The sequence below is a fragment of the Corvus cornix genome, chromosome 2 (assembly GCF_000738735.6).
Source record: "Corvus cornix cornix isolate S_Up_H32 chromosome 2, ASM73873v5, whole genome shotgun sequence".
NCBI lineage: Eukaryota > Metazoa > Chordata > Aves > Passeriformes > Corvidae > Corvus > Corvus cornix.
Genome location: NC_046333.1, coordinates 153,916,848 through 153,928,963, shown reverse-complemented (window position 1 = coordinate 153,928,963; position 12,116 = coordinate 153,916,848). Strand labels below are relative to the sequence as shown.

The window sequence follows — 12,116 nt, the reverse complement described above, 5'->3', positions numbered from 1 at the left end:
TGCCCTGCACAAACAGCACGTAAGGATTGGGTATCCGAAGGCTAAATAAAATAAAGCAATACAATAGAAAACAATACAAAAACCATGCGCTTTTAAATCCCGTTCCCCGCGCCCGGACCGGCCAGTCCGCTGCCGGGGCGCCACCCCCGAGGCGGTCCCGCCTCGCAGGCCTGGCCTCGTCAAGATGTCGTCGGCGGAGCCCGGGCGGTTCTTCTGCACGGCGGGCCGCGGGCTGGAGCCCTTCCTCGCGCGGGAGGTGCGAGCGCGGCTCGGCGCCACGGAGGTGAGCGGGGAGCCGAAGCCGGTGCCCACCCAGGCGGTCCCGTCCGGTCCGCCTCAGCGAGGAACGCGGCCGCGTGCGCTGCGCGCCCTGGAGCCCGGCGACCGCGGCCTGGGCTGCGCCGCCACCCGCGCGGGGCACGGCGGGGCCGGGCTCAGGCGGGGCCGGGCTCAGGCGGGGCTGTCACCGGTGGGGAGCTCGGGCTGCGGGGCGCGGGGCTCACCCGAAGCCTCCCTACCGGGTCCGACGTGTGTTCTCCCCGGAGGTGGACTGCGTCACGGGAAAAGTGTTCTTCAGGGCGGCGGCGGGGGGGGCGAGCTGAGGAAGCTGCGGTCGGGGGAGCGTCTGTTCCTGCTGCTGAAGAAGCACAGCCCGCTGCCGGTGTCCAGGAACAAAGGTACGGCCCGGGCACGGGCTGCGCGGGAACGGGAAGTCTCGGTTTGAGTCCTAGTTATAAAATTTGAGGTGTTTATTTTTTTTACTAATGGCTGTAGTTGTAATTGACAGTAATCGATTCTGAAGTGTCTTTCATCCAGATGTGTTTTCAACATTTTTTTAATCTGAAAAGGGCTTTTAAATTGTTTTCAATAGCTACCTTCCAGCCTGTATTCTGGCGGCACTGAATGTATATGAGTATTTTTGTGACTCTCTCCCCCTGCTCGGTCCCAGAAAAGAGAAGAACAAACACCCTACCCGAAAACCAAAGTTCAGTTCTGGATCTCTTGTGTTTGTTTTAACAAGAGGTCTTATTTTCTGTTAAGCAAAGTGAATCCCGACCTATATCCTGTGTCAATTGACTGTTAACTACACAGCTTCCTTCTAAGTCTCAGCTACTTGGGTCGTCCTCTCTGTTAGTGTTGGAATGAGAATTTCAAGGTAGATGGATTGATTCCTGCCTGCTGGTAGGTTTTTAATTGGGAGATTACCTTCAGCTTTGAGGATCAAATTTGGTCATAATTCTAAAATTCTAAGTGATAACTAGAAAGACCTTTATATTTTATCTTGACCAGCTTTGAGATATTTAAGTGAATTGGCCTCTTTGTTCCTCATGCCTCTCTTGTAGCTAGCTTAGGACTGCCCACATGTGTAAGTAAGTGTGTGTTGCAGGATTGAAGGCAGAGTGATGAATGGTAAGCAGAAATCTTCTTTCTAAAAGAATGAACTTGGTTTTGCCTGAGATGACTCAAAGTAATTCATGTTTGTGTCTGTCTTTCAATCCTGGAAAGTGTCCTGCATCTCTTAATCCTGGGCCAAGTGCTTTCTGGGGAGAATGGCATGGTAGGCTGGTCCTCTGTCCCTGGGAATGACTCTCACACGTGGTCTGGTTTACTAGAGCTGCTCAATTCTTGTGCGGAATTCAAGCCTTGCCTGATTTAATTTTGGTTGTGCGGAGCTGGTAATCAGAGGGATGCCTGTGTGTCTTCTGGTGGGTATGTGGGTGCTGAGAGCTCAGCTGTGCCTGTGGTGTCAGCTGCTGGTTTCTGGATTTACACATTAATGAGCTCTGAGCACAGTCGCTGTTAACAGCTGTTCTCAGTCCGGAGGGAAATGAAATGCCAAGGCTGAAGTACTTAACCCCAAACTGCTTTTTTCTTCCAGGGAAAATGCTGCACGAGATTAAAAGCCTTGTCATTGAGGAACCAGAATACTGGCTGGATATTATCTCTCTTTGGAGAAAGCTTAGTGGACACGAGGGGAAAACAGATGATTTCTCTCAAGAAAACACATTGGCTCTGAAGAGAAAGTCAGAAGAAGAAACAAATACTGCAAGTAAAAGGCAGAAAACGGGACAAGTGAGAGCAATTGTATCTAAGGAGTGTCAGGTGGAAGCTGGAGAGAGGTGTGTGGCACCAGAGAGAGTGAGAGGTCAGGAGTACTGGATTGAGAGCAAGACTTCTTCAGAATTCCCTTCCAAAGGCAGTGGAGAGAATCCTACTGCAAATGAGAAGCTTAGCTTCAGTTTCAGAGTGTCTTGTCGTTGCAGTGGAGCGATTGCCAAAATACTTACTTCACAGGTATGCTGAAGTATCTGTGTTTTAAAAGAATTTAGCAAAGGTGAACAAAGATGTGTAGTTTGTTTGTCATTTCAGTTGTGTTGTGTTCTGGAATAATAAACTGATGTAAGCTTTTTCTGTATTTTCTCAAAAAGCCCTTAACCTGCATTCACCTTAAACAAGTGGAAATACAAATGCTGTTTTTAATTCCTGTTCACTATGACCCTTAATGTTTTTCAAATCAATACCTTTTATTGAGGATAAGCAAAGGTAAGAGCTTGAGGTTTCTGGGCCTATGGAGGCTGAGGAGTGAGCAGATAAGTTTACAGTTACTTAAAGGGCCATTGCAAGGACCATGGAGCCAGACTCCTCTCAGTTGTGGCAGGCAGTCTAGAAGAAGGGGTAAAAGCCAGAACTTGCAGCTTCGGTTGCCTCTGGTTGGGTATTGGGGAGAACTTGTTCTTCAGGACCGCAGCCCTGGGATGAGTCTTGGGAGAAGTGGAGCTTGGTCCTTGGAAAAGAATGGTGGCATACAGACCTCCAGGGCTCTGTATCCTGTCGTCTTCCCATCTGTGTAGGTTTCTTTTACTTGAAGGTAACTAGTTTAGACTTTTTCCTACTAAAGCTAATACCTTGGTGAGGTGGGTCACATGAGCCTCCCTACAAGAGTGTTTGCCTAAATTTGTGCTGTGTTTGAACTTACACTCAGAAAGTAATCAGAGCTTTCTAGATGTAATGAAAGCATTGAAACTGTGAGTTTTAGTTGTGCATTTGCAGGTTTTCTGTTGGGTAATCTACTTTAGAGCCGTTGGAAGTATTTAGTGCATGTGTTTAAGAATTCTGAAATGACGGCAGTCACAGAATATTCTGAGTTGGAAGGGACCCACAAGGATCAAGCCCAGCTCAAGTGAATATTCTGTTGTGACTTGGTCAGGACTTGAACTTTAGCCTCTCTTGTGCCAGTTGAGTGTTGGTTGTTTGCCATGTGGTGTGTTTGCTTTGCCCCTCACGCACCTGCTCTGCCCTGTTGTACCTCTTATGGTGTGAATTGTGTGAGTTGATCTCTTAGGCATAGAGTCTTTCTTTTCCCAGGGATTTCTGAGGGTTGTGCATCCAAGGCTGTGATCTGCAGTTTTCTGAATTCTGGGGATTTTATTGCCTGTGACTGTTCTTCCCCCTTGCAGGAGATTGGAAGAGCCATTGGCGTAGCACTTGTGAAGCAGTGCGGGTGGCGTGCTGATCTACGGGACCCTGACATAGAGGTAGTGGTGCTCATCTGCCTGTTGATGCTTCCAGAATCACCCCTGACATCTTCTGTTTTGTTCTCTGCTCCCTTTGCACATGGGACCATGGCCTCTCCCTGTTGGTCTTTCTGCCACTGAATTTAACTGAAATCAGCTGGTAGCACTGAGCAAAGCGTGTATGTGGCCCGTGTGTGTGTGTGTGCTTTCCAGAGCTCTGGAATAAACACCAGCCTGGCCACATGGGCCTGCATGGGAGGAGGGGGAGGGGAAGGATCCATAGAGGAGGTGTTTCAGGATCTGGCACCTTACAGGGTGCTGGACTCTGACTGTGTGAAAATGGAAATCACCTGAGCCACGGGGCATCTGTAGCTTCTGTAGGGGAAGTGAGCAAGCAACAGAGGGTATGTTCTCAAGGAGCTAGACTTGAGAATGCTATTTGTGGAAGAGCCTCCCCCTGGGCCTTGTCTGTGACAAACAGCTTGCTTAGTGCACCCTTGAATGGTGCAGGCCGCCTGGAGACCTTCAAAATTACTCCTTGCTCTTGACAAGCTGTTTCTCCATCCCTGCACTTAGCTTGTGGAAGCTGCTCTCAGCACTGATGCTGTAGAAACTTGAATTCATTTACTGGCACTGGTTTTCCCACACTGAGCATTATGTTTGTTGAGGCTCATATGGGGCTCTGTTCTTGCCCAGATTTTGGCTCTGAAACTATTCAGGTGCTGAGGACTGGGATTTTTTGACAGCATCATGTTTCCTTTTGCACTTTCTGGGGGCAGGAATTGCAGTCATGCAAGACCTCCTGGGGAGCTCAGTCTTCTTTTGGGATGCTCTCTATGGGACAGTGGAACAATTTCTTTTAGCTGCCTACATTTCTGGAAGGATTACTTATGTCTAACTTCTATCTGAATTGCCCCTTAGTGGCACTAGTGTGGGTAATAGTGGGTTTTGGTTGGTTGGTTGGTTATTTTTTTGGTTTGGTTTGGTTTTTGGGTGGGTTGGGTTTTTTTGGTTTGTTTTTTGTTGTTGTTTTTTGGGGGGGTTTTTTGGTTGGTTGTTTTTTCTTTTTTATGTATTTATTTTGTTGCTAGTATACAGTGAACAATATTCTCCCACTTGTAGTAAATGGATTTATAACTAAAAAATCCCATGCTGTGTTAAGGAAAAATAGGCCCCCTTATAATTTCAAGTGCTTGCTGATGGATTCCTGGCTGACAAAATCCCCTTCAGCTTGCTTAAGCATTAAATCATCTTTAAAGTGGCATTTAGATTATCTAGTGGAATTTCTTCCAAGTAATTGTTATTGCTTATAGTATGCTTTTTTGTTCTTAAAAACTAAGATCAGAAGTTTGTAGAAGCATCTGTATCTGGTTTAAATGAGTTAAAGCTATTGTTGTGTCAGTTTGAGACTTTAAAATGTTGGGGGTTTTTTTTCCTCTTTTAGATCTTTGTACATCTTAATGACATTCACTCTGTGGTGGGGATTCCTCTTTTCAGGTAAGCATTCTCTCCACCAGTTTTGTCTTTGCAGTATCAGAACAGGCAAGATTTGTAAATCTTGCTGTCCACTGTGAGTATTTATCTTTTGGTTTGATAATCACTGGTTGTCAAATTAGTCTTGTGATCTTCCTGGATCTTAAATGAGCACACAGGCCAGACTTTGCAGTGAGTTATGGTTAAAAGCAGACTTTTCTGTCTCTCAGTAGATCTGTCCGGTTCATTTGTTCTTTGACATTACATGGCCTTTTCTGAGTGATTCTGCTGTTGTTTTAGTTAACTTTTTGGTTGTTGTTTTTTTTTTTTTTTTTGCTGTCTGCAGGCTTCCATTGGCAAACAGAGAGTATATCAGAACAGCAGGACTACGGTCAACAGTCGCATGGGCCATGGCATCTCTGGCTGAAATAAGTGTCAGTGAATGTTCCTTGCAAAGATATGGAGTCCTGAATGAAGGGGAGGGGGGTGCTGCTCATCGGGGCTGGAACTGGACACTTTGAAGGGCTGTAGTGATTTTAATGCCCCATTCTCTAATGCGTGTGGACAGGGTCTGCCGTATCTGTGATGAGAGTGTGCTGTCACCTGCTGTTCAGCCAGGTGTCTGCTGTAATTCCAGGTCCTTCTCAACAGAGCTGTTAATCCTCGTACAGGCATATGTCTAAGTGGCAAGATTTTTTTCACTGTCCAGTGACAGTGAGGAAATGAAACCTTGTTTGGTGTTGTTTTCCAGGGAAATGTGATCTCTTTTCACAGATTAATTTGGTACCAATATCTGTCTGCAGTCCACTTGTAATATTTCCTCCTGAATGTCACCTCAGGGCTGTCTGTAGTGAAGCTGTTGATGCTTTTTACTATATTTCCTTACGAGCGAGTTTGGCCTGGGATTACCAGTGATTATTGTTAACCTGCGCTGGATTCAGTGGGATTATGCACATCCCTCTGTAAGCTTTGTCCTGGGTAAGGAGTCTGTCTTGCTTGGGTATGCAGTAACGCCTCTGTTTTTGTAGGCTGGTGCCCTTGTACTGGATCCCATGTGTGGACTAGGAACGATACTGCTGGAGGCTGCCAAAGAGTGGCCTGTAAGTATCCCAGTCACAGCTGGCTGGATTTTTGCAGGGAAACTGGTAGTTGTGATACAGGGTTTTCTCTGTACCGGTTAGGCTAAAGTCCATTGCTGGAAAGATGGAACCACACATGAAATTTCTAGGCAGCTGCTAAAAGCGTTTTAGTGCAAATGTTCCTCCAAATGAGTGTGTCCTACAGGCTGGTGCAGCTATTGATTCACACTGCAGGGTTTGCGTGAGGCAACCATGGACTTGTAAAGCTTCCTGGGGTTATCCTGGGATCGGAGGAGTCAGTGTAATGGCACAGTCGACAGCATTAGGGGCAGTGTGGCTGTAGCTAGCTGGAGTCTTGCTGTTAGGACATGCCCTTGATATTTCTGTAATTTTGAGTGTTTTGAGCAGACCAGAACATTAAAGAAGTGAAGACAGCACATACTTCCTCCGTTCCTCCATCCTCTGGACTGTGAATTGATCTGTGTAACAATAGTAGATATCCCTGAAAGGGGGTTGTCTTGAAGGAGCTGTGCAACAAAGCATTTCTGAGAAGGGTTTATAAAATAAATAACCTGAGTGTTAACAAAATTACTTTTCTCTTTCTTTCTTAACAGGAAGCCTGTTACTGGGGTGCTGATATAAGTGATTCACAGCTAGAGGGTGCAGATGGGAATATTAGAACTGCAGGCTTAATGGATAAGATTGAGTTGCTTAAAGCTTCTGTGAAAGGTATGTCTGTAGGCTTTCCAAGTGATTTTTTTTTTTTTTTGTGTTTCTGGGATTGCACAGGTAATGTAGGTTTTTTTGAGGTGATACGTTGTAGAGCTAACTCCCAACAAATAGCTGAGTGGTGACTCTGTAGTGCTGGTGAAGGGATCATTATTGGTTCTTTCTCCCTGCTGCCTGTGCCTGGGAACTTTGGTACGAATGAAGTCAGCAGAAGACAATAAAAATTACAATTGTCCAGCGTGGACAGTAGTTGACTCTCTTTATGGTAAATGTGTGAACACCACAAAGAGTATGTACCATGTGAGAGTTCTTTGTATCTTAATGGAACACAGCCAGGACAAGTCCAAATCAAATGCAGCCTGTAACTTAAATTTACCAGGTGAGTAATGGTGAGGACTCATTAAGCTGAGCTGAGCTGAATTGTTCATGTTTTGGAGTAGGAGTATTTTGAAGGATGATGCCTTTCTCCTGTAAGAGGGAATCTGTTTGCTCTTAATTCACAACCTAGTCTGTAGAGAAGATAATAGTTTCGTGGTCTTACTCTGGACCTTAAAGCCTGAGGCTAAACTACGCCTGTATGAAATTCATGACAGGCAAGCTGGCTGTTTTTTCCTGTGCATGAGTGATGAAATGTGCATATTTTTTTACCTTGCAGTATTTATTTCTTACTGGAATAGTAAGAAATATTTATTTTTTATAAAAATGTAGGTTTTTTTCTAACTTAAAAGCTGTGTTTGACTTTGGTTTCTAGGATCATGGAAGGTACTTAGGTGTCAGGTTTTCTAAACTGAACAAGTAGTTGGTGTCTTCATGACTGGTCAGAAGGTGTTATTTCTGTATGTCTTGAGCAGGGCTGTAGGTGACATGTCCTTTCATTTGCAGATAAAATTAATACCCAGTTGTTGTGCTGCAAGTGTTGATCCAAGAATGGTCTGGGAAACATTTCCAGCTAGTTCTAGAAAAGTTGGCATAGAATCACAGCAGAGTTTAGGTGAGAAGGGACTGTTGGAGGTCTTCAGTCCTGTTGTCTGCTCAGAGCCTTGTCCAGTCAATTTTGAGCACCCTGAGGGATGGAGGATCCACAGGATCTCAGGAAGGGTCTCAGACTGGCCTCCACAGCCTGACACAGCCGACCTTTATCACCACAGGGCGCAAGTACTGCATCTTCATCAGGAGAGCTGACTGCTGCTGGTATGCAGAAACTCCAAGGAGACACTTCAGAGACACTAGCTCTGACAGAATCCAAGTGATTCTGGCTGTAACCAGATTCTTGTGGGGGGAGAAAAGGGGGATGGAGAGGAATTTGATGTGGTTCCATGCCATTCATATGTGTGCGCTTGAATATCTGCACTTAAGTAAAGTGCTCACAAACTTAGCTCTTTTTTTGTATTTTGCTAAATTATTTTCATGTTTAAGATGTACTGTGTGTTGAGAAGCAGCAGTTAATTTGGAACCATGTAGTGCCCTACTGGAGCGTCTTCCAGTATGGGCAAACATCATCAGGAGCAGGGAATCTGCAAACTAAACTATGCTGTCATGCATTTGTCTGTTCCCAGTCTGCAGAGGGATGGTGGCTTCATAGTGTCGTTTGTGAGGGCAAGTGCAGAAGGAGCTGTGAATCTGGGTGCATAACCCAAAAAGAGCTGGCAGACAGTGTTGTAAGGGGAATGGGGGCATAGCTGCTGTGCGCTTTTCAGACAGACATAAAGACCTGCCTTTATTCTGCAGCATTGCCATTGCCTTCAGAAAGCTTTGACAGTGTTATTTCGGATATTCCATTTGGGAAGAAGTTCAAGATCACGAATGATGCCCAGCTCCTACCAGATATTCTCCAGGAGATGGAGAGGTATGTGTAGCCTTTGACACACTTGAAGTTTGATGTAAGTGCCACAATGGTGTGTGATCTAAGCATTCAGTCAGCTTCAGATTTGCTTTATTCCAAACATTCTCCAGCTCTGTAGTCTGACCCTGTGCATGCTGTGGAAATCTGAAGCCCTTACTTGTCCCTTAGAGACTGTTGTGTTGTGTCTTGCAAGCTGTGAGTGGCGATGGCGGTGCAGGTTGACAAGGAATGATCTTGTGCGAGCTGTGCTCACAAATACTCTTTACAAGGCATGATGGTGAAATATTTCTGAGCCACAGTTCGTGTGACCCAGCCCCCTGCAGGGCTGGGGCAGCGAGATGCCAGTCAATCTCAGCCCCTCCCCCGGATCGAGTTCCCCCAGGCCACAGACTCGGAGGGTGGGTTGAGGGGCGGCTCAGAAGCCTAAGCTGCACCCCCTGGGCGGTGCCCAAGCCGCCTCCCCCGGTTCGGGAAAATTCTCCGCTAACTGGGTCGTTCATTGGTTCTATTATAACCCCCGCCTCTCGGTTTACCCCAGTGGTTCTTTTTAAGTTGTATCCTCCCCCTGGCTTGTAACTCGTTGGATGTTTTCCCCTTTCGCCGCAGTTTTCAAATTCCTTATAAAACTGAGGACGAGCCTCAAGGGAGGATCCCATCCCATCACAATCCCATCATTCCCATTCCATCAGATTCCAGCCTTGTTCGGGTTGCAAAACTTCTAACAATAAAGCTGTTAGAAGCCAGACCTGAACAGCCTCTCTCTTCCTTTGTCTCTGCGCTAACGTGAGCCGATCCCATCGGCTCCTGCCGTGTTTCCTCTGCCGAGAAGCCAGCTAGCTAACCCAGCAAGCAGCTCTTTTCCTGATCCCGAAGTCGCGTCAGCGACACGTGGAGGTAACGCAGCTGGACTGTCTCTGACCTGGGGCATGCCAGAGCTCGTGCTTCGGGCACCAGGCGCTGTGTTACCACACTCAAAAGTTTTCTTTACAGGGCAGAAAGGAGAAAGAGGAGAGACCTGCCTGGACAAAGTTAAAGCATGGCCAGGCAAATAAAGCTATAATCCTTTTTCAGTTGAGGCCTGCTTGTATAAAATCACAAGCTTTCCTTTTTGAGGTCACGGCCAAGCTTTAACCAGCCTACCTTGACAGGAAGGATCTCAGACCAGAAAAAGTGGTATGCATTTTCCTTGCTATCCAGGAATATCTCACTAGCCACTTGGTCAGATTTTAGGTGTGTCCTTTCATCTCTCACCATGTCATTTTGTGGCAGAGTTGAGCCAAACTAATAGGTGGGCTGCTTCTAACAGTTCAAGCCATCTTCCCCTCTACTTCTTGCCTGAAAACAAGCTCTTCCTCTAGGACTCATCTTCAGTGCATGTTGATCTCACTCACCCAATGCAGGAATGTGATGGGAAGGGGATAGAGGAGGTGGCATGGTTCCACAGAACGGTGTGGCAATCTTGCTGTGCTTGTCCTCTGGCCTTATTTGCTCTATTGGTCCATCCTAAGCAAAATATACCCTTGGGAAGGTGGAGATGAGGAAGGGACCATTACCATGAGAGCCCCACCAGTAAAACTGTTCAAACTACTTGCTGTAAACTGAGTCAGGATAGTATTTTTTCCCCCCCCCTTTCAAAGCCAAATGTAATGTTTGGACATAAACCTAGAAAAATTAATTGCAAACAGTGGTTAATTTTCCTCTGTTTCCTAAGTTTGAAAGCCCTTAAGGATCAGTGGAACAGGGAAAGGACAGATGTTTTAAAATTTCCAAAAGGAAGAGTCAGTTTCAGAATTACCCTGCTAATCTGAGAAGCCCTTGCTGCGCTGGGAGGCTGTTCCTTTGCAACCTCCAAAAACTCGAGGCTTGATGGTGCCCTCAATCCTTGAAAGAATACTAAGGGGGTAAAAAATGAGTCCCATCTTCCCTGGTAACCCAGTAGAAAGAACTGCTGATACCAGAAATGTTTGGGAGTCAGGACAGGGCCTAGTTCTCCCATCTAGGAAGAGGTAGGAAGATACGAGATTTAAATTCCTTTTGGAGATGCAGCTTACTGAGTTGAGCCATGACACGCTCAGGTGTTTTCTTAAATGCAGGTGGCATCTGAAGTGTCAGCAGTGTTGTGTTCCACACAGGCAAAGGGATGCCAGGAAGGATCAACACCTAACCGTTATTTTTCCTGTGGCTGCCAGAGTGCTTCGTGTTGGAGGGACTGTTGTATTGTTGCTGAGCCAGGATCTCCGTAAGCGCATGGATGGTTTGACCAAGTGTGCTGGAAGTGACTCTCCTGAGGCCACTGCTGATGGCGACAGCGAAGCAGCCCCTGCAAAATTCCGAAGTGTTGATGGGAATTCTTCCTCCTTGGCACGTGGTGTTGGAGAATCCTTTCTCAGCAGCCGACATTTCGGGTCTCTGGTGCCAGATGGTGTCTATGCAGTTAGTCTTGGGAAGATGGATGCTTTCATACACAAGTACAGGAAGGTGTCTGCTGCTGGGAAGTGGGAGCTGTCTGGCACTGTACTCAAGGGAACTTGAATCCTGAGACCCTTCAGAAGCAGCATGGCATGACTCGGTGGAGCCCTGCTGAAGCAAACAAACGTGGTGCCATCCATTAGATTGCCTCACATTCTTTGGATGTCCTAAGGCACTGCTTTTCTCTCCTTGGTTTTTAGGAGAGATGGAAGATGCTGTCATAGGTTAGCATAGCTCCGGAAGCGATTTTCTTGCAAAGAAGTGCTTACAACTTCCTCTACGACCTGACAGAACCTATCAACTGGCTAGTTTGAATATTGACAATTTGTTAAGCCACTTAAAAATGTTGACCGCCTCTGTGGTCCACATTTAAGAATGGACAAACCCCGGGAAAGCTCTCTCTTGCTTCTGGCCCCGGGACAGGTAACAGACACCAAGCGCCAACGGACACCCAGCCGTGACTGTGTCACGCCCCGACACATCAAACAGGGGCTGGAAGCTCCATGGAGCAGCTCAGCGCCTGCTCCACTCTTGCCCCCCAAAGCCCGGGATGGACTGGTGGGTCTGGACACATCCCCATTGAGGGGGGGCAGAGCCGCTGCTCGGGGGCCCCGGGGGATCCTTTATCCCCCTCGTGCAGCTGCGAGCTGCCGAGGAAAAAGTCCTCATTCCTAGGCTTGAACCCCTGCAGGTTTACCTCTCATTCTCTTGCTCTGATTTGTTTGACAATAAATTCAATTTATTCCCCCCAGTCGTGTCTCTTACTCCAGTGACCCGTGAGTGATCTGTCTAGGCCCTTTTCCTGATCCCCAAGTCTTTCCTGATGTATTCTGTTCCCTGCCCAGGGTGAGGAGGAGAGGGACAGAGTGGTTTCGCTGGCACCAGGCACCTGGCCAGGCCCAGCCCACCCCAGTAATCCCTGCGATAATTCACGCCACCATTACCCAGGTGCACGGCGGGTCCGGCTCCGCGGGCAGGCGGCTACAGTAGTTCAAAGTGGGCTAACGG

At 47.0% G+C, this 12,116-nt stretch overlaps 1 protein-coding gene across 1 annotated transcript; it reads left to right on the top strand.

The window, feature by feature from the left end:
- The first annotated feature begins 157 nt into the window (after positions 1 to 157).
- On the top strand, positions 158 to 11,859 carry THUMPD2 (THUMP domain containing 2). The gene is given in 11 exon segments (XM_039549271.1): positions 158 to 283; positions 546 to 585; positions 588 to 677; positions 1,880 to 2,295; positions 3,459 to 3,536; positions 4,960 to 5,012; positions 5,335 to 5,422; positions 6,017 to 6,088; positions 6,682 to 6,796; positions 8,525 to 8,642; positions 10,829 to 11,859. Coding segments are annotated over 11 exon segments (1,512 nt in total). The 5' UTR covers positions 158 to 184; the 3' UTR covers positions 11,172 to 11,859.
- Positions 11,860 to 12,116: the final 257 nt, after the last annotated feature.